We start from the raw sequence: 24,990 nt of genomic DNA on the forward strand, positions 1-24,990 counted from the left end.
TTGCAAAGCCATATTCTAGTAGGATTGAAACACCTTATCCTAATCAATATAAAATAGATGGAGTTTAATAAGGTTTAAAAACCTTATTCTAAAATAAAATAAAAGAAGTCTAGTTCTATATGGATTTTACTTTTATTTTATTTTCCATCGTATTTTATTTAAATAAGAATTTGGGTCACTTAATTCTAACACAAAACCTATTCCAAAATGGCAGCTTACAATTTCTCTTCATCTGTCATATCAGGGTCATCTAAACCTATTGGCAGATGGCTTAGTTCCATCTGGGTTAGCCTTGCCTTCCATATATATCAACTTCCTCAAACATCACACAAGGGGCTAAGCTTCAAGCTCCTTTTGTTTATGTGTAGATCACTCCTGGTCTCAGTGAAACCATTTCAAAGAATGAATCTTCAGTTCCTATCGTGGTCCGTTGCCGTCGGTCGAAGAATAAAATATCTGAAACCTTCTACTTGTTGAACTCACTTACCTTGTTGAGTTGAACTACATTGGCTGGTAATCTATCACCGCCAGTGAGAAGGGTGGAAATGGGAGTGATGCAGAGGCAAGCGCGAGAGGTTTGAAGAGGGAAGTGGAATTTTGGGGTTGAGGGTAAAAAATTGTTTGGCCAGTGTGTGGGTCACTAAATTAGCTTATCGGTTGACATGGGTAGCTTAATCAATAAAATCTTAAAAATGACTCTATTGAAGCAGGTGATGGTGTCACAGTGTGACAATCAACTTTCTCTTCCTCGGATAAATTCACGTTTCTACCAATGCTCAAGCTGGTTGTTCTTGCAGTACTGTGATTTCTTTCAAACAGAAACAGAACTCCATTCATTAATTAATCAACATAGTGATACTCGTTTGGTTCTTACCATCCTTAAAATGTGATACTGATAAATTTCAATTCTAATATTCTTATTGTCAATGATCTCTCTCTCTCTCTCTGTGTTTTTTTTTAATGTCTTGCAAGACAAATGTAAACCAAGGCAGCGGCGATACCTGTGTTTTAGGATGCTTTTTAAAGAATCAATAAAGAATATATTATAATGGTGGAGGGAATTAAGCATTTTAGTAGTTAGATAATAAAGAAAGATATAAATAAGTGTGTAGAATAATGGTAAGATATAGTGTATTTTTTAATAAAAAAAATAAACTTAAATTTTAAAAGTAATATTATTGAAAAAATTAACTACCAACTTAAACACTAATTCTAAACATGCCAAATAAATTAAAGTGGCGAAGCTTAGGGTTGCTCGCGACTTGCAGGTATGTGGAGAACTTTTGTCTTAGGTTCGACAAGCTAGAATATCCAATGGTGATTTTATTTGTCTTGTAATTTATGTTGTGTACTAACGAGTACATTGAAAGCTAAAAGTTAGTCTGTTCATCCAAGTATCATGCTATTTAAGTGTTTGAAGTTTCTAATTAATAGTTTCATAAATTAATTTTATGCTTGTTTTCAATTTAAAATATTGTTATACTTTCATTCGCGTCAAGACACGTGACAAGTTAGAAAGGTGTCCAAATAATTAGACTATTATTAACAAACTGGAAGGTCACTTACGAGTTTTTCTTTTCGAGATGACCATTCAAACAAGTGCAAGCCATGCACTATCCGAATACCTAAGCTTCATTGGAAATATGAAATTGTTGGTCACCAAATATTACGTAGGTTTAACTGTTCCATACCATCTAGGTAGAATAAATGATAAGATCTGTCTTATCACATATATCATTGTCTCATCGAAGACATCCACCCCATGCATCTCGTAATGATGGCTTAATGCAAGTCCAACACATTAACGTGACCTTACTCGAATCCTTCCCTATAAATGCCTCTTGGAATAAGGAAAAAGAGATCGACTCTCCAAGAAATCAAATCTATATTCTTCTAACTTACCTTTAGCCCTTAGCCTTCATATTCCACTTATCTTCACTCTTTGTAACCTTTGACTCTTCACCCTGACCGGATAAATCGGCCTACATAGTAACCATCATTCTCTCATTCATATTCCCCCACTCTTTGTAACTTCCGACTGGAAAAACCAGCTTCCATAACAATCATCACTCTCTCATCCATATTCCCTCCTTATTGTATAATTGTATCAACAAATATCAACATCATCAAATCTAAAACTCTCAAACTTTTGATCTTAAAAAAATTCACTAAAATTGAATTTAACGTCAACTACCTTAATATACGTTACTCAATAATGGTGAGGCCTCCTTTTCTGAAACTTTGTTCATAATAAGAAGAAAAAAGAATTCCCCACTCAAAGGAGACCAACATTTTTCTACCTTTTTACAGTATCTCAACTGCTCAACAATAAAGTTGGCTAACTTTGACAAATTTGAGATTGTTGTTTCAATTATTACATAAAATGTTAAATATATTATTGGTCCCTAACTCTTTACAAAATTAAAATTTAATTCTTATATTTTTATTTTTAAGAATATAATCTTTTATTTTTCAAATTTCAAAAATAAAATTCAATTGTTAATATTCCGATTTGCATGTACCAACCAAGATTGTATAACAGACTATTTCTCAATAAGTTACTAGCTAAATAAGGATTGAAAATTATTTGTAGAAATTTTATAAAAATATTATGGTAAGGAAGTGGCTAAATTTGTGAATATCTACTTGCATGCCCCAGTCAAGGTTGCAAAACATCTACCTGCAAGTATTTGTTGAGCTGGGTAAACAAGGCAATGATGGCATGCATGTTCTGACAAATTCTCGAAGGTTGCAAGTTAGTGAGATAAGGATTCGAGGATTTCCTATATTAATATAATTAAGGTGGTTGAGAATCTGTAAAGAATGCCTGAATTTGTCAATATCCTGATGGCTAGTGTGTTCAAATTATTGAACCCCCCTTGCTCTACATAGGTCAATGTTTTTATTTCCTAAATACAAAAATAATTATTTACTTGTGTCTTCTCTACTCCCCCTTTTCACATCAAATTAATTATTATTTCTCCTCTATAAATCCATGCCAAAAATACGTTATTAACTTATATTATATATAATAATTAAAAAAATATTATCAATTGAGTCTTAATCGATTAGTATGGATATTATTTTTGTCAATATAGAAGGATGTATCTTGAAGTGCATTATCTTCTTATTTATACATTAGAGATGAATTATAGATAATTTTAGATATTATGCTAAAAAAATCAAAGTAAATACAAAATATATCATATTAATTTAAATTTATTGATATAAAAATAAAAATTTCTCATTTTTATGTAAAAATATTCGGATATCTTAGATAATGATATATGACAAAGAAGAAGACATTTTTAAAAGGAAAATATAAATGGACTAGTTACTGTCCAATGCTCCATATTTATACCTCAGCTTTACAAAACAGAACAGAAACCAAAGAAGTGAAGACAAGCCGCCCTTGGCCCTTCAACATATGCTAAGGTCATTACTCTTTTATTCTATCCTTCTTTTTTCGGAAAAAAACAATTAATTAGTGATTTAGAAGATAATTATTTTGAATAAATGCTGATTTACTTTGGAAAAAAATGGACCAATTGATGACATCATCTATCTATAATAATGTAAACTATGTGGTGGCTGAATTAGGAAGATGCTTTGACAGTGACATAAAAATCCATTAGAGGGAAGAAAAAAATTAATTGCATGCCTCATGCCTTTGAGCTTTGACACATAAACAAAAAACTAAATCAACTTTAATAATGATAATAATAATGATAATATAGCATAAAGAATTGCAGCCGGAATCTGGTGAGTGTTTTATATTGGTGTAGTTATTTTTTATACATTTTAAAAATATGCTTATATTCTATTTAAATATGTATAAAATAATACGAATATTCTAAAAACGAAAAATTAATTAGAAAATATAGTTTTTTATCACGTGTAAATAAAAATAATAAACGTTATTAGATCGATTTGCTTATTTCAAACTCTCCAATTTCAAAATTAATAAGCTTTATTTAAAAAATATATAATATTAAATTTAGTTCTTAATGCTTATTGTTTTTGTCACTTTGACCATTATTTTTAGCTAAATTTAACTCTTAACTTTAAAAAAATTAAATTTAACCATTAATATTTCTAAAAGAAATAAATTATTATTCTTTTAACGAAAATATTTATTAAAAATTATTTTTTAAACATGATGGCTTGAACAATAATATACATGTACTTCATGCTATTTTTTAAAACTTTTATGAATCTTTTAATTATTTTTGAATTTAAATATTTTTATTTTTATATTTTAAATTTATTTATTGAGACAAATAATGTCATGTCAACATAAAAATACACGTGGACTACGGTGTGGATTGTCACACCAATTGTAACGGCCTAATTTTCAAAGGTGTCGGAAATGGTGATTTGAGATCACTAAATTCGACAAATAAGATTGAACAAGATAGTAATTTAATATTTATGAGTCAAGTAAGAATTTAGAAGAATTTGTGAAATGGTGAAATTAGTGAATTAAAAGAATTTATTAGGTCAAACGGGTCAAAAATGAGGTATCGAGACCTCAAAGTTGAAAATCGAGCTATAAATATTTTTATAAATATTTATGGAGTGTCATTGAGTTAGTATTAAAGTTTCGTTAGAAAATTTTAACGTTTGGATAGCTAATTAATTAAAAGGACTAAATTGAAAATAGCGCAAAATTTGTTAAATTGTGAGTAAATAGCTTAAGTATTTAAAAGATGGATTTAAAGAGCAATTAGACCCAAAGGTTAATGGCTGGACGGTTTGGGTATGAAATAAGCAAGAAAACAATGTGAACAAGGGCAAAATTGGAAATAGCATAAAAGTTAATAGTTAAATAATGATGTAATTGAAAAATCTAGACATTTCTTCATATTTTCTCAGCTAAAACGCCATAGAAGGTCTGGAGAAAGCTGGTTTTCATATTTTACATCATGTGAGTTTAATTCTTACTTTTCTTGATAATTTTATGTTTTTATGACTTTTACAATTAGGTCCACTTGTAGAATTCATTAGTTTTTGATTTTATGGGTGAAATTGGAAGTTACCCTAGATGGATAAGGGAATTTTATGATGAATTATTATGAAATTTAAGTTCTAATTTTATATTAAGGTGGTTTTATTAAGTGATTTTGATAGGAAATGATATTTAGGACCTAATTGTGAAAAAGTTGTGAATTGAAGGTTTCTGTTGAAATTAAGAATATAAAAGGTTTTTAAATAGTTTATAATGATAAAATAAAGTGTTAATTGAGAAATATTAGTTCAATTGATGGGTGAATTGAGAAGGACTAAATTGTGAAAATTGTAAATTTTGGGGTAAAAGTGCAATTTCGAAATTTGAACAGCATAAATTGTGAAGTGAAATAGAATTGAAATGGATGCTAATGAAGGAATGATTTTATAATTATAGATCAAGAAAACGAATCAATCGTGGAAAGGAGAAAATTCAAGAATAGTCCACAATTTCTACGACTTTTACAAATTAGTCCAGGTAAGTTCATATGGCAAAGTTCAATGTTTTGATATGAAAATATTATGATTGTTAAAGTATTTTATTGTTGATGAATACTATCAATTTGCATTAACTAATGAATAATGTGTAACTAAAAGTACAAATTAGTAGGAACAATGGATTTGAGTGCTTCTATTCGTGACCACGATGAGTTGACGAAACATATGTGACAAGTGTGCCCGTTTAAGACCATAGCTGGGCTATGGCATCGGTGCAATGTGATAATGTGACTCCGTGTAAGACCATAGCTGGGCTATGGCATCGGTATAATGTGATAATGTGATTCCGTATAAGACCATATCTGGGATATGGCTTCGGTATGATATGTGAACCGTGTAAGACCATGGCAAGGCTATGGCTTCGGTGTGTGATGCGTATCAATGTGAAAGTCCATAGTTTACTATGGCAATGTGATAATGAAGCACTCAATTCCCTTATTGTTCCCTAATTTGACAATGAAGTAAATGAGAAATGGGCCTAAGGGAGTTAAATTGTGAGTTGCCATATGGAAATTATTCCAATGAGTTATTAATGAAATTGTGATTTGGAGGATGAAATAGTTAAACTAATAGATATATGATTGTGTACGATATTTGATATGATTTGTGTTTATATGCCTATGAGCTTACTAAGCTTCAATAAGCTTACTTGTGTGTGTTTAATATTTTTATGTAGATTGACTTGAAGTGAAGTGGGTAGATCGGATCAACACAACAGGGCACACTATTCAGATCAATTCGGTAGTTTTTGTTTTATGTTTAAAGATTTATATGGCATGTATAGAGTTTGAATGAATTGAAGTAAAGATGTTATAAACTAGTTAACAATATTTGTACTAAAACAGTTTTCGTAAGTAGCAGTAGTTTGACTTTGAAAAATCACTAAAATAGTAGAAATGGAATTAAATAATGAATAAATTATGGAATCGAATCTTGATGAGTCTATTTTCATATGGAAGAAGCAAAACAGGTATATGAGCTATATTTTATGAGATGTTTAAATTTTTGTGAAACAGGGCCAGAGCGATTTTTGGATCCCCTGTTCTGACTTTGGAAATTCACCATAAATTTTAAAAAGATAATTAGAAGTCATACTTTATATGTACAGATTCCTTATTGAGTCTAGTTTTATTAGAGACAAACGGCATAGTCATTGAAGCTCTGTACAGAGAGATATCTGATTCGTAATACACAAAGGTCAGAGTAGTCAAACCCTGAAACAGGGGAGATTTTAAATAATAAACTGTACTAATTGGCTTGACCAAAAATTCTAGAAAAAAATTGGTAAGTATATATATGAGTATAAATTCAGAGAAAATTTACGGATTTGGATTTCGAGTTTTATAACTCGAGATATGAATTATTTAGCAATAATGACACAGTTGGACAGCTTGTCTGAAAAGTATTATATAAATTATCTAAATTTGGTTAAGTGCTCAAATAAGTTTAGTAGTGCCTTGTGCTCGACTCCGGCAACGGTCTCGGGTAAGGGGCGTTACACCAATATTGTTTAAAAAATCAATGTTTTAGTTAGTATCTTCGTTAAAAAGATAATTTGACTATTTTTTAAAAGGTTGAAGATCAAATTTAATTAAAAATAATAACAGCTAAATTGACAAAAAATGTAAATATTGTGGGTTAAATTTGACATTATATAAATAATAATTATAAGCTTTTAGGCTCAATGATACGAAGTTGTCTCAATTAAATGTCTTTTATCTATTTAAAGGTTTATAAATAAAAGTTTATTGCTTGCACGATAAAAGTATTATGGAGTTTATTGTATTAAGAATTAGATTGTTTTTTGTCTATTTGCTCAAAAATAGACAATTTTGTCTCTATATGTTAAATAAAAAAGTAAACAGGTTTTTAAACTAAAATTTTATTTATTTTACAATTAAAATTAATTTAAATATGTTAACATGAGGAATACACGACACATCACATGTAATTATTTGGTTATTCTATCAATTACATTGATTTTTAACAATAAAATAGATGAAAATTTTAACAAAAATAATTAATTTACTTATTGATATAACATATAAAAATTTATTTATTTATCTTTTAATAAAAATAAAATATAATAAAACTTGTAGTTTAAATTTTAAACCCAAAAGTAGTGGAAATTAAAGTAAAAAAAATCTAAATTCCCAGGTACGCGGATGAGTGGAAAGGAAACTTTTTCAAAAGTCAAACATATATATTTTTTGTCACTACGGCAATGTGTTGTTATTTCGAAAATTGCACGAAAATGTTTGGCAATTGTTGGACTTTTTTCCCTTTAGAAGTTCTTTGGTAGTGTATAGTGTAAACTTCAAATATATATATTTTTTAATTTTTAGAAAGAAAAAAAAAGCTTAATTTTTCTTAAACCATGTAGCGGGCAATTAAGTTTGACCCAATGTTTAGGTGAATATAACCTAAATTTTCCCTTTGGTGTGACATGCATGATTTCGATAATTTTGTCTATTGAATCTTTCAAAATTAAAATCGTTGAATTATTATGCATAAGATTATTCATGACAGATTCATTTAATAAATTGCTGCAAGTTGTTGGTCCAGGAAATAAATAAAAAGTATATGTTATGCAGGTTGTTCTCTTAAACAGTAACACCTAGGAAGCTTTTCAGTCTTTTAACAATGGCTCCTGCTTTTACATCAGTCCATTTTTGGCCGTTTTCGTGCCTGGTGGCTGTGATTTCCATGGCAAAGGCTCAAGAAACTGAAGAATTCATTTATAACCATGGCTTCCGTGATGCGAAACTACAACTTGATGGGAGTGCCAAAATCCGATCCAATGGTCTATTGCAGCTCACCAATAATTTAAAACTGCTGCAAGGCCATGCTTTCTACCCATCTCCTATAAACTTCAATGTTTCTTCGTCTTCAAGTTCAGCTGGATCGCTTTCCTTCTCCACGAATTTCGTAATCGCCATCGTTCCTGGATCCAAAGAATCTAGTGGCCATGGACTTGCCTTTGTCATATCAGAATCCACGGATTTTAGCCATGCTCAGGCAGTCCAATTTCTGGGACTCGTTAATGAGTCAAACAATGGCAATTCCTCCAACCATTTCTTCGCTGTGGAGTTTGATACCATCTTCAGTATTGACGTGGGCGACATAGATGACAATCATGTAGGAATTGATCTGAATGGCGTGAAATCAAACAAATCCGTTAAAGCAGGATATTTTTCCAATGAAGAAAGGAAGAATAAGACTTTGGACCTCAAAAATGGACATCCAATACAGGTTTGGATAGACTACAATGGTGAAGAAGAAATGCTCAACGTAACCTTGGCACCAGATAAAACCCCAAAACCAGACCAACCTCTCTTGTCGACATCAATCGATCTCTCGGGTATTCTAAAGGATGTCATGTATGTTGGTTTCTCTGCTGCGACTGGTTCAATTCAAAGCGCTAGTAGTATCCATTATATTCTAGGGTGGAGCTTCAATAGAAGCGGAGAAGCACAAGGCCTGGACATATCCAAGCTTCCAAAGCTTCCCAAAAATGGTGGACAAAGAAATACAGTTCGATTGATTTCGATCATTGCAGCTGTTGCTTTGCTGTTAATAATCATTGGAGCAGCATATGTTTACAGGATGAAGAAATACGAGGAAGTACATGAAGACTGGGAAAAGGAATATGGACCTCAAAGGTTCTCTTACAAGACACTGTACAAAGCGACCAAAGGTTTCAAAGACAAGCAACTTCTTGGATCGGGAGGTTTCGGGAAAGTTTATAAAGGTACACTCCCTTATTCCAATGAACAAATTGCAGTAAAGAAAGTATCCCATGAAACAAATCAGGGGATGAAGGAGTTTGTTTCAGAGATTGTTAGCATGGGAAGGCTAAGGCATAAGAACTTGGTGCGGCTTCTTGGGTATTGCAGGCGTAAGAAAGAACTCATTTTGGTATATGATCTTATGGAAAATGGCAGCCTTGACAAGTTCCTCTTCGACGATTATAAACCCACCCTTACTTGGTTTCAAAGGTTCCAAATCATCAAAGGGGTGGCATCGGCTCTTCTTTATCTCCATGAAGAATGGGAACAAGTTGTGCTCCATAGAGACGTCAAAGCCAGCAACGTTCTCTTAGATTCCAATCTAAATGGACGGCTCGGAGATTTCGGTCTTGCCAGATTGTACGACCGTGACGGCGATCCACAAACGACTCGCCTCGTAGGAACACTAGGATATATCGATCCGGAACTCACCCGAATGGGAAGGGCTACTAAAGCTGCCGATGTGTTTGCTTTCGGGGCTTTTCTTCTTGAAGTTGCTTGTGGGAGGAAGCCATTTGAACCAAATGCACCACCCCAAGACATTTTTCTAGTTGATTTAGTCAATAGGTGCTGGAAAAGAGATGCCATTGTTGATGTTATCGATCCAAGATTACAAGGCAATTACGGGGTGGAGGAGATTGAGAAGGTTCTGAAACTAGGCCTGCTTTGTTCCAACCCCAAACCAGATTTGAGACCCACCATTAAAGAAGCGGTGAGCTATCTGGAAGGCACTGCCAGTTTGCCTGACATACCACTTGACAATGCCCAAAATAATCCATCTTCTATCCTTCAAACCTTACCATTATCTCCTCAGAGCACTGCTATTAACATATCTTTAGCAAGTAACGTAGCCTCAGATTGTATAGTTTCTTTTTCTTCATCAGTTGGGACGGGTCTTTCTGTGAATTCCTTGTCGAGTACAGATACAGTTCTTCATATAGGTCGATGATGAGTGCTTTAATGGAAATTTGTTCCTTCTGTTTTTTTTTCTTTTTTTAGGATTATAAATATTTTGAGAGACGAAAATGGAATTTTCCCTGTATTAACTGAAAATTTTAGTAACTGCTTGAAAATGCAAAGAAACATTAGAGAAAATTTCCCTCTAATCTGTTTGTAATCAAAATTCCATAACCCTTAAGTTAAATTCAATTATGTGATCTTATTGAACAAAAATAAAATTAATCATGTGATCTTAATGTTCCATAAAACCTATCCTCAATGTGTTTGAAGTCCTTGGATTTCCTAATTTTCTCGATTAAGTAACAATAATTACAAAGGTTTGAATATAAAATTAACCTTTAAACTATATTTAAAATTTTTTTAATCAAAAGTGGCATCTAAATAATCAATTTCATCTCATTTTATCTAAGCTGGTATTATGTGTATGTCCAACAAGAACATGTCAGGTGTTGTGTTCTTATTGATTAGTATTATATTTTGGGGGCAAAATGATATAATTTGAGAAACAATTTTATAATTAAATCTTTAAAAAAAAACACCAATTATTTATTCTCCTTTTTTAAGTCAAACAACAAAATGAGAGCTAGAAAATTTGGAATTCAATAGTCAATTCTGGCAGCTGACGATTATAAGAGAACGACTTCAATCTTATCACTTCACATTGTTTACTTTTTCTGTCAAGTCGTATTTTAATATAAATATCTGTGTGCAATCATTTTAGGTTATGTTTAATAAATATTGATTAAATTTCAAGTTTTACAACTTTATTTTTTAAAAGGTTAGATTACGTATTCTTCATAAAAATATACATATTTGTTTAGATTTATATTATGGTAACAACCACCTTTCTTTATTTCTTAACTGACGTGAGATGGAACAATGAGTTTAAACATTAAATACAACATCATTTGAGAAAGTAAAAGTAAATGATAGAGTAGCTGCATATGTAGCTTTTTGAAATTAATTAATATTGTGATAGTTTGTGTGTTGATTTAATGGTTATTAGAATATTTATCGCCTTTGATATGACTGGATTTGAGTCGTGTTAGTTACGTTGCTGTTAAAACTTGTCCTATTATAAAGTTCACCAAAAAAATTAATTAATTTACAAAATATAGTGACATTTTAACTACTATTCAGATTAATCTGGTCATTAACCAAGATTGATGATGGGTAAGTTTTGGATCAATCAAATAATAACTCGTATTACAGATTAAGAGTGATGGTAACTAAAGGGTAGGATGATAAATAAACAAACTAAAAGATCAAAGCTTTGCTCACAATGATAAATTCAAATGATCTTACAATTAATATTTTGTGTTTGAAAAAAAATACTAAACATATATTTTGCTATTTCAATTTGGTTTCAAGGCTTAAATTGGTATTTAAGAACATACATCTCTGTGAAGAACAACTTGCTCCCACTCTTCATGAAGGTAAAGCAGTGCAGATGCTACTCCTTTAAGATTCTGAAACCGTTGATCCCAACTAAGGTTTGGCTTTGAATTGTTAAATAGGAATTTGTCTAGACTTCCATTAGGCATATATTCATTGACCAAGAGAAGCTCTCCTTTTCGCCGGCAGTAGCCGAGGAGCTGCACCAAGTTCCTATGCCTTAACCTTCCCATGCTCACAATTTCTGAAACAAATTCCTTCATTCCTTGTTCTGAATTATGGGAGATTCTCTTGACTTCAACTTGTTGGCTTGAAGACGGTAACACTACTCTATAAACCTTTCCGAAACCCCCACGTCCTAGTAGCTCTTTCTCTTTAAAACCCTCTGTTGCTTTATAGAGATCCTTGAAAGAAAATCTTTGAGGGCTATATTCTTTTTCCCAGTCTTCGCGTATCTCTTCATATGTTTTCCTTCTTACAACATATGCAAATGCACCACCAAAGATTGTCACAAGCAAAGCAATCACAACTATTACAGGGATAATAATTTGTAAATCTCCATTCGCCTTTAATTTTCTCCGAGGAAGTGAAGGAAGCTTTGAGTAGTCTAGGCTTTGAGCTTTCCCAATTTTACTGAAGCTCCACCCCAGAATATACTGGCTGCTAACCACTTCACCAGTCGATGAAGAGAAACCAACATACATAGAATCCAATAAAACATTAGAAAGATCAACGGTTGTTAATAAAAGCAGTTGGCTCGGTTTGTTGCTTCCCATAGGAGTTAGTGTTACATTCAGCAACTTGTCCACTTCCTCGAATCGATCCACAGCTGCATTGGATTTCCATTTAAGAGTTCCAAGCTTCTATTTTGCCCTTCATCTTCGACGAAGTATGCTGTCGAAGCTGTTTCCAAAGATCTCAAGTTGTTCACGTCAATGCCAACATGACCCCCGTTGATGTCTCCAAATTCAGGGCTTTGAACTGTGTCTAGCTCTATAGCAAACACATGGTTTGAAGAAAGGCCATTGCTTGAAGAATTAAAAAGTCCCAAGTATTGGTTTGAAATAGCCCCTGTCAGCTCCATGGTAGGTGCAATAATGAACGCAATACCATGGCCACCAATAGGATCGGTCTCTTCTGGGACAATGGCAAACACAAAGTTGGTCGAAAATGAAAGGGAATCAGAGATGTTAGATGAGGATTTGTTGAACTTGAGGGGAAAAGGGAAGAAAGCACGGCCGATTTGTCTCTTTGAAGTGTTGGTTAGCTGTAATAGACCATTGGGTTGAATCTCAGCAATCCCATTGTGATGCAGGTTGGCTCCATTAAAGCCATTGAAGATGAACTGGTTTTCCACTTGGGAATGGGATAGCGCAAACTGCTCTAACAACATAAGAAATGTCATCAGAATAGGGATTGATCGAAGAACTGCAGTAGCAGCCATTGATAGAAGAAAAAAAAAAAGATGGCAAAATCAATTTTTGTTTATATCAAGAATCTAACTGTGAGTTCTTTTCCGTCCTTTATATTTCCAAGGATTTGCAACAGTCAATAGCTTTGACTTAATCTCTCGGAGCTTTACTTGGTCTAAATTTTATCGCCAAAATAGAAATATCCATAATTTCGTAGATGCCCTCGTTTTATGTAAGAGTTGAAAGAGCAATAGAAAACTTTAGTCTCCATTTGAAAGGGTATGCTTTTTTCTTGAAGTTGACCTGCATGCAGCACATGAAGCAGCCAAGAAGCAAAACAAGCCGCCCAAGCTATGCATGTTGCAGTTAAAGGCAATGCTGCTGATTTTGTTACTTCAAATTGATATTTTGTAACTTAGTTTGATTAGAACTAGGTTGGTAATGTACTTGATGTAATTTTGTTGACGTTTGAGCTGATAAATCAGCTTTACCAACTTGATGTAATTTTGTTGACGTTTGAGCTGATAAATCAGCTTTACCAAGTGTGCAAGTATAGGTTATCATGTTTCAATGTAATTAGTGGAGGTAGGTAAGTGATCAGGTAAAATTTGCTTAGTTTTTTACTAGCTTATGTTTGGTATATGTATTGGCATTATGCCATCTTTGAAAAGGTTAATGAAATTTATCAGAATTCATCACAAAACTCTTTTTCCTTTGCTTTCATTTATCATTCAAGCAAATTCTGTTTTGTTTGTTCACCAAGCAACGAGCCTTCAAGCTCAAGGTTCTGTCAAACCTTCATTCATCTTTGTTCTTAGTTCCAACATTTTTTTTTTCCATTTTTCATGAAGAAAGTTTCGAAAAGGAGGCCCCAGCATGAGATAGACTGGCTTTGATATGGAATCTTATTAGATTCATCAATGTTGAGAACAGTGTAAAGGATATAGAGGTGATTACCGAGCTAGGTAACGTATATTATGATTGTTTACATTCAATTCAATTTTGGTGTATGTAGGACCGGCGACTTGGGATCTAATAAATACTAATATTTTTCAATCCTTTTCATTTTCTTGTAGGGAGTGCTTTTCTCTCAGCATGCTAATATTTTTCAACAGATTAGGGGAGAAGTTATTTCTTGGATACAAATTTGATGATGTTGAACCTTCAGACTGAGATTTTCGGCAATCCAGAAATGAGAAAGGTGTCTTGGCATCAGGGATTAAATTTACCCTTCACTTGGTTCCAATATTATTTTCCTTCCTATTCATAACCGCAATATACAAGAAAAAAAATTGAGGGGGCAGGGATCAATTTAAGTTACCAGATGACCTACATCAACCTCACAAATTTTCAAATAATATTTCAATAGTTATAAATAGTCATAATTATTTAAGTAGATATTTATTAAATAGTTATGTTTATTGCTAAAAATATGACTATTCATGTAATAGTCTAATTTTCAGTGGTGTCGGAACAGTGATTTGAGATCACTAAATCTGACAAATGAGCAGGAAATATTATTAATTTAGTGAGTATAAATTAAATGTGAAGTTAGGAAAAATTTTGAAATAGTTAATTGTAATACACCATACCCGTACCTGAGACCGGGATAGGATACGAGGCATTACCGAAATTTTCAGAATAATTTCAATTAATTTATATTATTTAGTATTCATTTTCATGTTTCATGTAACATCCTTTTCATATATTCAATTCAAAATATCATATAAAATACGATACAATACTTAAATTGTCATATTTACTTGCTCATTCAGGGTATCCGAACCTACCTGACTAAATTGCAGAAATACCAAGATTTAGGGGCATATTGGTAATTTACCATTTTCTCAAATTTCACCCAATCTTAAATTGATAATTTCATTTAATTTATTAATTTAGATAATAAAAAATTATTCCTTCAATTTAGTCATTTTTGACATTTTTACAAAATTACCCCCTAAAGTTTTACTTTTATTCAATTTAGTCCATGAGCTTAAAACATGCAAATTAGCCATGCTAACTGAATATTCATATATATTTTTTCCTCCTCCGCCTCTCCATTCCACATCCTTAATGTATATAACATTCTTGTAAGTACGATTTCACAATTTACTTATTAATACTCACATCAATCTGTTCACACGAGTCATAGTCACTCAATTATTTATAATTCGAGCTACAGAGCTAAAAATTAAGATCCGTAAATTTTCCCTAAAACTAGACTCACATATCATTCCACCATAAAATTTTAAGAATTTTTGGTTTAGCCAATTAGTACAGTTTATTCATTTAAGTTTCCCCTGTTTCACTATCCAACAGTTCTGACCTCTCTTCACTAAAAATTAATTATATCACAGTACAAAACTCGGATAATGTTCCCATTGATTTCTATTGAAAATAGACTCATTAAGGATTCTAAGCATATAAATTTGAGACTCTAATTAATTTTCTCCAATTTTTGATGATTTTCCAAAGTCAAAACAGGGGAACCCGAATTCATTCTAACATTGTCTCACAAAATTCATTATATCTCATAATTTACAAATCCATTGCTTACACCGTTTCTTCTATGAAAAACTAAACTCAATAAGCTTTAATTTCATATTTTATTCATCTTCTAATTCGATTTCTACAATTTATGGTGATTTTTCAAAGTTAGTCTACTTCTGCTGTCCAATATTGTTTTAGTTCAAGATGTTTATTACCATTTTTCCTCTAAATTTCAAAGGTCATACAATTCAGTCCTTGCTCAATTAGCCCATCTATTAAGCTAATTTTTCTCAATTAACATTTTATTCCATCATTATAAACTATTACACAATCTTTAAAAATCATAATTTTAACACTAAACCTTAATTCACAACTTTTTCACAATTGGGTCCTAAAATCAATTTCTATTGAAATTACTTGATAAAATTATCAAACAACAAAATCAAAGCTTCAAATTCATTTTATTTCATCATAAACAGCTAACACTTATCAATGATAGCTTTTAATTTTGTTCATAAAATCAAAAACTAATGAATTAAACACTTGGACCTAATTGTAAAAGTCACAAAAATATAAAAATCTCAAAGAAAAGGGTAAGAATTGAACTCACATATGTCAACGTATGAAAAACCAGCAGCTTTCAGACCTCCCATGGCGTTTTTGCTGAAGAAAAATGATGATATCTCTAGATTTTTCAAATTTGTCTTGTTTTATATGTTTAATTTGCAAAATTTCCCATTTTGCCCTTGTTTTTCCTTGTCTTTTTTGCTGATTTTCTTGCCCAACCGTCCAGCCCATACAATTTGGGTCCAATTGTCTTTTAAATCCCTCCTTTTTAATCACTTAAACTATTTAATCACAATTTAATAAACTTCACACTATTTTCAATTTAGTCCTTTTTAATTAATTGACTAACCAAACGTTAAAATTTTCTAACTGAAACTTTAATACTAACTTAATAACACTCCATAAATATTTATAAAATATTTATGGCTCGGTTTATAAATCCAAGGTCTCGATACCTCATTTTCAACCAAATTTACGATTAATTCTTTTAAAATCGCAAAATTCACTAATTAAAATAATTCTTTTAAGTTCGCACTTGGCCTATAATTATTATTTGTTAAAATTTCTAAACATACTGTCGGATTTAGTGATCTCGAATCACCGCTTTTCGACACCACCTTAAAAATTTGGTACATTAAATGAATAGTGTACTAAAAATAAATATTAAAATAATTAGAATCGAAAACGAGCGATAATTTTAAATCGAGCCCTCGATAATTTTAAATCGAGCCATAAATATTTTTATAAATATTTATAGAGTGTTAATATGTTAGTATTAAAGTTTCGTCAAGAAATTTTAAAGTTATGATAGTTAATTGAACAAAAAAGACTAAATTGTATCAAATGCAAAATTATAGGAAATGATTAAATAGCTTAATTGATAAAAGAAAGAGGGTTTAAAAGGAAAATAGACCCAAATTCTATTTGGGCTGGACAGCAAGGGCATGAAATCAGCAAGAAAATAAGGAGAATTAAGGGAAAAATTGGAAAATTGCAAAATTTACTTAATAAAGCTAGGACTAAAGTGGAATTATCTAGGTTTCTCTTTATTTTTCTGCATTCTCATCAGAAAAACGCCATGGAAGAGTTCTATTAAGCTGGTTTTTCATATTTTTACTTCAATTAAGTTCAATTCTTGATTATTTCTTGAACTTTTTGTGACTTTTACAACTAGGTCCTATTGTTGAATTCATTAGTTTTTGATTCTATGAAAGAAATTGAAAGTTTCTATACATATGTGCTGGAAGTATATGATGATTTGGCATGGAATTAGAGCTTTAAATTGTTTATATGTTGATTTTATTGTAAGAATTGAATAGAAAGTGAATGTTTGGGACCTAATTGTAAAAGAGTTTAAAGTTAGAGTTTTATGTAGAAATTCTGAAATTAAATAGTTATGAAATAACTTATAATGTTTAGGAAAAGTATTAATTGAGAAAATTATCTTAATTGAGGGGCTAATTGAGCAAGGACTGAATTGTATGGATTGTGAAATTTGGGGCAAAATGGAAATCAACATTTTGTACTAAAACTGTTTTGGACAGCAGCAGTAGTCTAACTTTGAAAAAATCACCAAAAATTGTAGAAATGGCACTAGAGGATGAATAAATTATTAAATTAAAGATTATTGGGTCTAGTTTCTTATAGAATAAATAATGTAAGCAATGGAATTGTAAATCATGAGATATGATAAATTTTGTGAGACAAGGTCAGAATGATTTTGGGTTTCCCTGTTATGAATTTGTAAAATCATAAAAAATTGGATAAAAATAATTAGGGGCTTAAATTTATATATTTAGAATCCTGAATGAGTCTATTTTCAAGAGAAACAAACAGGAACATTATTCGAATCCTGTACGAGGAGATAATTAATTTTTAGTGAAGAAGGGTCGGAACTGTCAGACAGCAGAACAGGGGAGACTTTAATGAATAAACTGTATTAATTGGCCTAACCAAAAATTATGAAAATTTTATGGTAATAAGATATGTGAATCTAGTTTCTGGGAAAATTTATGTATCTTAATTTGGAGTTCTGTAGCTCAAGATAAAAATAATTTAGTGACTATGACACAGATGGACAGCTTGAATATTCACATAAGTAGATAGTGAAAATTATAGATAATGTTACCTACAAGTGTGTTGTTTATACTAAGGATATGGATGGAGAGGAGGAGGAGGAAAATATACAAAAATATATGAATGACTCGTGTATAAACTGATCACACGCCCGATTATAATCGATAAGTGTTGAATTAGAAACGATATAATGTTTTATTTGGAATATTTATTATGAAATTATGATTATCGCTATAATACAAAAATTGAACTTGTGAGTTTATATAACTAAATTTAGTGCCCATTTGTTAATATTATTAAATTTCAATATTATTTTATGAATGGTGATTAATATTTATGTATGTTAATTGTTGAAAATAATTAAATTATGTACAAAAGTTATGAAATTAAACCGAGAATTTTGGAGGAACGAACGCAGAAATGAGTACAATCTTTCAAAGAAAAAGATGAATTGACGGTAAATTACCCAAGTAAACCGAGATTCAGCATTTGTTGCGAATTCTCGTGTTTGCTTTCCGTTTAGCTCTTACGAGCTTCCATTAACACATATGAGTTTCAGTTAACCCTTTTGGGGTTTCAGTTCAGCTCTGATGAGCTTCAGTTAGCCTCCGGGCTTCCGTTTAGCACTTATGTGCTTCAGTTAGCCTCGGGCTTCCGTTTAGCACTTATGTGCTTCAGTTAGCCTCCTAGATTTCGGGCTTCAGATCACGATGTACTTGTAACACCCCATACCCGATACCGTTTCCGGAGTCGAACACGAGGTGTTAACGAACTTAATTCATTAATTAAACAGCTCATACAATTCATTTTAAAATTTCCAGACAAGCTGGCTAACTGCATCACAGTCGCTTTAAAAATCATATCTCGAGTTACGAAACTCGAAATCCAATTCCGTAAATTTTTCCTGAAACTAGACTCATATATATATCTACTAATTTTTTTCTATAATTTTTGGTTGGGCCAATTAGTACATTTTATTAGTTAAAGTCTCCCCTGTTTCAGGGTTCAACTACTCTGACCTCTATATATTACGAATCAGATATCTCCCTGTACAGAGCTTCAATGACTATGCCGTTTGTCTCTAATAAAACTAGACTCAATAAGGAATCTGTACATATAAAGCGTGACTTCTAATTATCTTTGTAAAATTTATGGTGAATTTCCAAAGTCAGAATAGGGGATCCAGAAATCGCTCTGGCCCTGTTTCACAAAAATTTAAACATCTCATAAAATATAGCTCATATACCTGTTTCGCTTATTCCATATGAAAATAGACTCATCAAGCTTCGATTCCATAACTTATTCATTATTTAATTCCATTTCTACTATTTTTAGTGATTTTTCAAACTCACGTCACTGCTGTTGTCTGAATCTATTTTATGGTAAATTTTACCTATTTCATGGTTTCCATGGATTAGCTAGCAATTTGACATACATAATACCAAATATGATCATGATTAGCCATTCCAATGGCTAATCATTACCAAGCATTTCTATTTCCATACCACTCAATAACCATATCATAAGACCATATATACAAAATGATTATAATGCTATACATGCCATACTCAAAATATACAAGCCATTATGCCAAGATGGTATACGGATAGTGTGAGCGTGCCTCCGACCGTTTTCGATTTCGAGCTGGCTTGTCAACACTACAAGGAATGAAAAGGAGGAGTAAGCATAAATGCTTAGTAAGCTCACATGCAAATAGAAAGTAACATAACCATATAAGCAAACATAAAACATCATTTGCATAATCATCACCAAGACATTCATATCACCTTTTCATTTATCATCTTACCATATTGTTGTTATATCGAGTTTTCAACCCGAGGGTTAAGTACATACCTGTTCAAATTATCCATTTCACAACACTTACCAATACGTCCCTTTCATCTTGAGTATTCCTCCATTTGAGTAGAACTTTACCCGTTGAACACATCGGAATATAATTGGATACATGGAAAGTTTGCACATAAGTGCCACATATGTAGCCAAGCTACCATGTAACCCGCCCATAAGTGAACTCGGACTCAACTCAACGAGCTCGGGCGTTCGCATCCATAAGTGAACTCGGACTCAACTCAACGAGTTCGGATGCCTAGTTACATCTCACGAACTCGGACTCAACTCAACGAGTTGGGACGCCGCATCCATAAGTGAACTCGGACTCAACTCAACGAGTTCGGATGCCCAAATATCCCAAAGACATGTCACTTGTATCCTATCCATTCCTAAGGTTCAACGGACCTTTTTCCCAATCATGTGTCTCAACCATCTTCTACGGAATGCCGATACCGATACTCGGTAGTATTTCATATTTTCCAAGTATATCACATAATTTGACATATTATCAAACAATTATCACAAGTATAATATTTCATAATAATTATCATATCATTTAAAAACATTAAAACATTTAAAATAATAACTATGTTACCAACATTTACATATGAACTTACCTCGTATGCGAAAATGGCTATTTTACCATTTCGTCCACCACTTGGTATTTTCCTATTTTAGCCCGAATTTCAGTTTTCCTTGCTCTATCATTTAAAATATAGTCTAATTAGGACTCACATTATTCAAATTGACCCAAAATCATATTTTGGAAAAATTATAATTTTGCCCTAAACTTTTGCATATTTACACTTTTGCCCCAAAGCTCGTAAATTAAAATTCAGCCTATTTTCTTATGTTTTATGACATGCTGATCATTTTTCCTTCTATGGCAACATCAAATTCTCACTCTAACATGTACTTATGACTATTAGGTATTTTTACCGATTAAGCCCTTTTGCTCGTTTTCACTTAAAACCGAGTAGCACAAGTTGTCTAACATAATTTAAAACTTCATATTCTATCATAAAACACCAAAATACACAAATTTCACCTATGGGTATTTTTCCAAATATAAACCCTAGGTTAAATTATTGCTAGCATAAGCTAAATCGAGCTACGGACTCCAAAACGTAAAAATCATTAAAAGCGAGGCTAGAACGAACTTACAATCGAGCTTGGAAGCTTGAAAAACCCTAGCCATGGTTTCTCCTTGCTATATTCGGCCATGGGGTTGAAGATGAGCAAAATTGGCTTTAATTTTGTATTTTAATTCATTTTACCCTAAATGACCAAAATGCCCTTACTACTAAACTTTCCAAAATTCCATCCATGTCCAATTTTTGTCCATAGACTTAGAAATTGGTAAAATTACTCTTTAAGGACCTCTAATTAATAATCTAATTCAATTTTATGCAAAATACTTCTAGAACACAAGTTTTACAATTTATTCAATTTAGTCCCAAATTTCAAATTAGGCACTTTATGCATAAAATTTCTTCACGAAATTTTCACACAATCATGCAATCATATCATAGACCTTAAAATAATCATAAAATAATTATTTCTATCTCGGATTTTGTGGTCACGAAACCACTATTCCGACTAGGCCCAAAATCAAGATATTACAGTACTCAAATCCGTAAGCTGTTCCTTGGATGGACAAGTTGGTAAGTCGTAAATGTAACATATGGAAAAAGAAATGTAAGTAATGTTATCATTATTATTATTGAGCTCAATTATATGATTTTATCATTTAAAGGTTGTGTTTGGCATGATATGTTAGTAAATTATGAGTATGTGAATCAAAGTGACAGAATTTAAACACCTAATGAGGTTGAGCTGATTCACACGAATTTGTCATTTGAAATTGTGATTGACAGGAAGAAACAGTGAATTACATGTTTATCAATGGTTACACATAATTATCTGAAAAACAAGAAAAATGACGGTTATTAATATATGGAAATGTAAGACATTGATATATGAATGTGGAATATGTTTGATAAATGTGTTCATTCTTAACTATGGAATTATGTACCTCATGTGTGCTATTTGCATAATGTAACGACCCAAAATCAGTGGGCACCAGAAAAGTGTGTTATCGGGCCTCCGTCTTAGTGAAATCAGTTCGAAAATAATTATTAAAATATTTATGAGTCTAGTAGTGTGTTTAATTAGGTTTTAATTAAGTAAATTTAGCTTAATTTAGAGTAATTAGTAAAAGGATTAAATTGAATAAGGGTAAAAGTTTAATTATAGATTAAAGAAAAATTAGAAGGACTTAAGAGGAAATTAAACCATTTCCTATAGCTGAGGCGGTTTAACGTGGAAAATATCAAAGATTTTATTGATTAAAAAAATATATATATATTTATTTAATAATTAAGTATATTATATTATATTATATTATATTATTATTATATATAAAAGAAACAAATAAGTTAAAAGAAACAGAACGAAAGCAAACGAAACAGAGAAGAACAGGGGAGAAAGAAAGGAAAGAAGAAAGAAAAGGAGAAATAAGGTTTATGAAGCTTGGAGTTAATTGGTAAGCTCAATCAAGTCCTTTTCTCATAATTTTGATATTTTAGAAGTCTTAAAACAAGTTTTGATGAAATTAAGTTGTTAGTTTGGAAGTTCTTAGGTTTTTAAACAAAGTTCATGTTGAATAAAATGATGAAATAGGGTTTAATTGAATGAAATTCAAGTTAGAATAGATATAAGGATTGAATTGCAAAGTAAGCTATAAGTTTTGTGTTTTAGGGATTAAATTGAGGAAAATTCGAAATTAAGAAAATATGTTGAAAATTTAATAGTTAAATTTGAGTTTAAATGAAATTTGAATAGGAATAAGGTGTGAATTGGTGTTATAAATTTGGTTATTAACATTTTACATCAAAACAGTTTTGGGAAGTAGCAATGGTCTGACTTTGAAAATTCACTAAAAATTTTATAAATAGAACTAGAGGATGAACAAAATATGGAACTAAAGCTTATTGAGTCTAGTTTCTTATAGTAGAAACAGTGTAAGCAATTAATTGATGAATCAAGAGATATTTGAAATTTTGTAATACTGGTTCGGGGTGATTTCGAGATGCCCTGTTTTAACTTTGAAAAATCATTAAAAATTGTACAAAAATTATTATGGAGTGTAATTTATATATGTGAACTCCTTAATGAATCTAGTTTCAAAATAAATAAACAAGAACCTTATTCGAGTTCTTTAAAATGAGATAATTTATTTTTAGTAGAGAGAGGTTAGAACTGTCAAATGAAATAACAAGGGAGTATTTAACGAATAAACTGTACTAAATGGCTAGACCAAAAATTCTGAAAATTTTATTGTTAGAAGATATATGAGTCTAGTTTTAAGGAAAATTTACGGATATTAATTTGGAGTTTCGTAGCTCAAGATATAAATAATTTAGTAACAATGACTCAAGTAGACAGCTTAATGGTGAAATTATATATATATACATTAAAAATGGTTAAATTTGCATGTTTAGGCTCATGAATTAAATTGAATCATGTTGTATTGATGATTATAAATTATTATTTTCGTAGCCAACAAAGAACCTGAAGCATCAGCATCGAAAGGAAAGGAGAAAGTCATCGAGGACTAAAACGGGAGAATTACGGTGTGTATTACTATAATTCGAATTTTAATTATTATTGATTGCTGAATTTTTTATTGTTATGTATGGTAAGTAAGACTTGAGGTAAGTATGTGAAATTGATATGAATATTGAGTGAAAATGAAAGTGATGCAAATTGAATCAAATTGAATTGAATAAGTGAATTATGGAATATGTAATTATTTGAAAAGTGTATTGATTGAAAAATGATTGGTGATTTGAATGGTGAATTGAAAGTGATATAGGATTGAGAAAGTGAATTGAATACCCTATTAACTAGTCGGGCTGAGTCGGATATAGTTGGCATGCCATAGGATTGGAAGTGTTCAGGATACTTGACCTCGAGTCGATGAGACACCGGGTGTCACTATATTTCTTCGGATAGATTCGATGAGGTACTGGGTACCAACTTTACTTCGACTAGGCCGATGAGACACTGGGTGTCAACTATTACTTGAACTATCCGATGAGGCCTTGGGTGCCATATTGGTGTGTTTGGTTGGATCCGTGTATCCGCCAAAGTTCGAAATTACGTTAATAGGGTGAAAAATTGAAATGTGAATTTGAGGCATTGAAATGAGAAGAATTACGAATTGAAATTGGAATTGTGATAATATGAGAAAAGTATGAAATGTATATTCATAAGTGATATAAATTTAAGTTTGAGAAAATACATTGATTTATGAATTAGTACATATGACATTAATTGTTAGGTATTTTAATATTCATGTTTTTACTATTGTTGATATAATTTGATTTATAGTAATACCACTGAGTATATCCATACTCAGCGTACGGTTGTTTCCGTGCGTAGGTTAGTAGAAGTCAAGTGTCCCGGTTCAGCATCCAGAACAATCCCGACTCCAACACAAACTTGGTGATGTATATTTTTCTTTTGGGTAAAGTGGCATGTACATAGGTGTTGTTTAGTCACTTGAATATGTATATTACTTTGGGTAGTGAAGGATGAATTATAAAATTTAGATGGTTAAATGAAATAGTAAGGAAAGTACATGATACTTTGATATATGAACATTAAGTTGTTAAATGAATGAAGTTTTTAATCAATTTTGAATGATGCTATGATAGTTATTAAGTTAAAATTTTGTTAATGATATAAATAATAGTTATATGAATGTGAAATATTGGTGTTGGTTGTTTTGGTTTGAATTTGCAGGAGGTTTAGGTAAAAATAAGCAGAAATGCTGCCGAAATTTTTTATAAAAAAAAAAAAAAAAATTGGAATACTCGAACAAGTCCCGTTCTACTTTTAATACGTGTTTGAACTTCGAGAGTTCAAGATAGGGACTTAAT

General features: G+C 31.4%; 2 protein-coding genes and 1 long non-coding RNA gene across 3 annotated transcripts; 2 read left to right on the forward strand and 1 right to left on the reverse strand.

The window, feature by feature from the left end:
- The first annotated feature begins 7,957 nt into the window (after positions 1-7,957).
- LOC108488511 (L-type lectin-domain containing receptor kinase SIT2-like) lies at positions 7,958-10,399 on the forward strand. The gene has a single exon (XM_017792788.2). The coding sequence runs from the start codon at positions 8,149-8,151 to the stop codon at positions 10,240-10,242; it is 2,094 nt and encodes a 697-aa protein (XP_017648277.1). The 5' UTR covers positions 7,958-8,148; the 3' UTR covers positions 10,243-10,399.
- Positions 10,400-11,539: 1,140 nt separating this feature from the next.
- Positions 11,540-13,262, reverse strand: LOC108488512 (L-type lectin-domain containing receptor kinase I.8-like). Its single transcript, XM_053028914.1, is given in 2 exon segments — positions 11,540-12,465; positions 12,468-13,262. Coding segments are annotated over 2 exon segments (1,452 nt in total). The 5' UTR covers positions 13,093-13,262; the 3' UTR covers positions 11,540-11,638.
- A 9,232-nt stretch (positions 13,263-22,494) lies between these two features.
- LOC128292955 (uncharacterized) lies at positions 22,495-24,573 on the forward strand. The gene is made up of 3 exons (XR_008282954.1): positions 22,495-22,589; positions 23,606-23,679; positions 24,491-24,573. It is a non-coding gene; the product is annotated as an uncharacterized LOC128292955 (long non-coding RNA).
- Positions 24,574-24,990: the final 417 nt, after the last annotated feature.

The sequence above is a fragment of the Gossypium arboreum genome, chromosome 5 (assembly GCF_025698485.1).
Source record: "Gossypium arboreum isolate Shixiya-1 chromosome 5, ASM2569848v2, whole genome shotgun sequence".
NCBI classification, from domain to species: Eukaryota; Viridiplantae; Streptophyta; class Magnoliopsida; order Malvales; family Malvaceae; genus Gossypium; species Gossypium arboreum.

Bases quoted from the DNA above. Each gene is read 5' to 3' on its own strand.
- LOC108488511 (XM_017792788.2), top strand. From the start codon at position 8,149: ATGGCTCCTGCTTTTACATCAGTCCATTTTTGGCCGTTTTCGTGCCTG.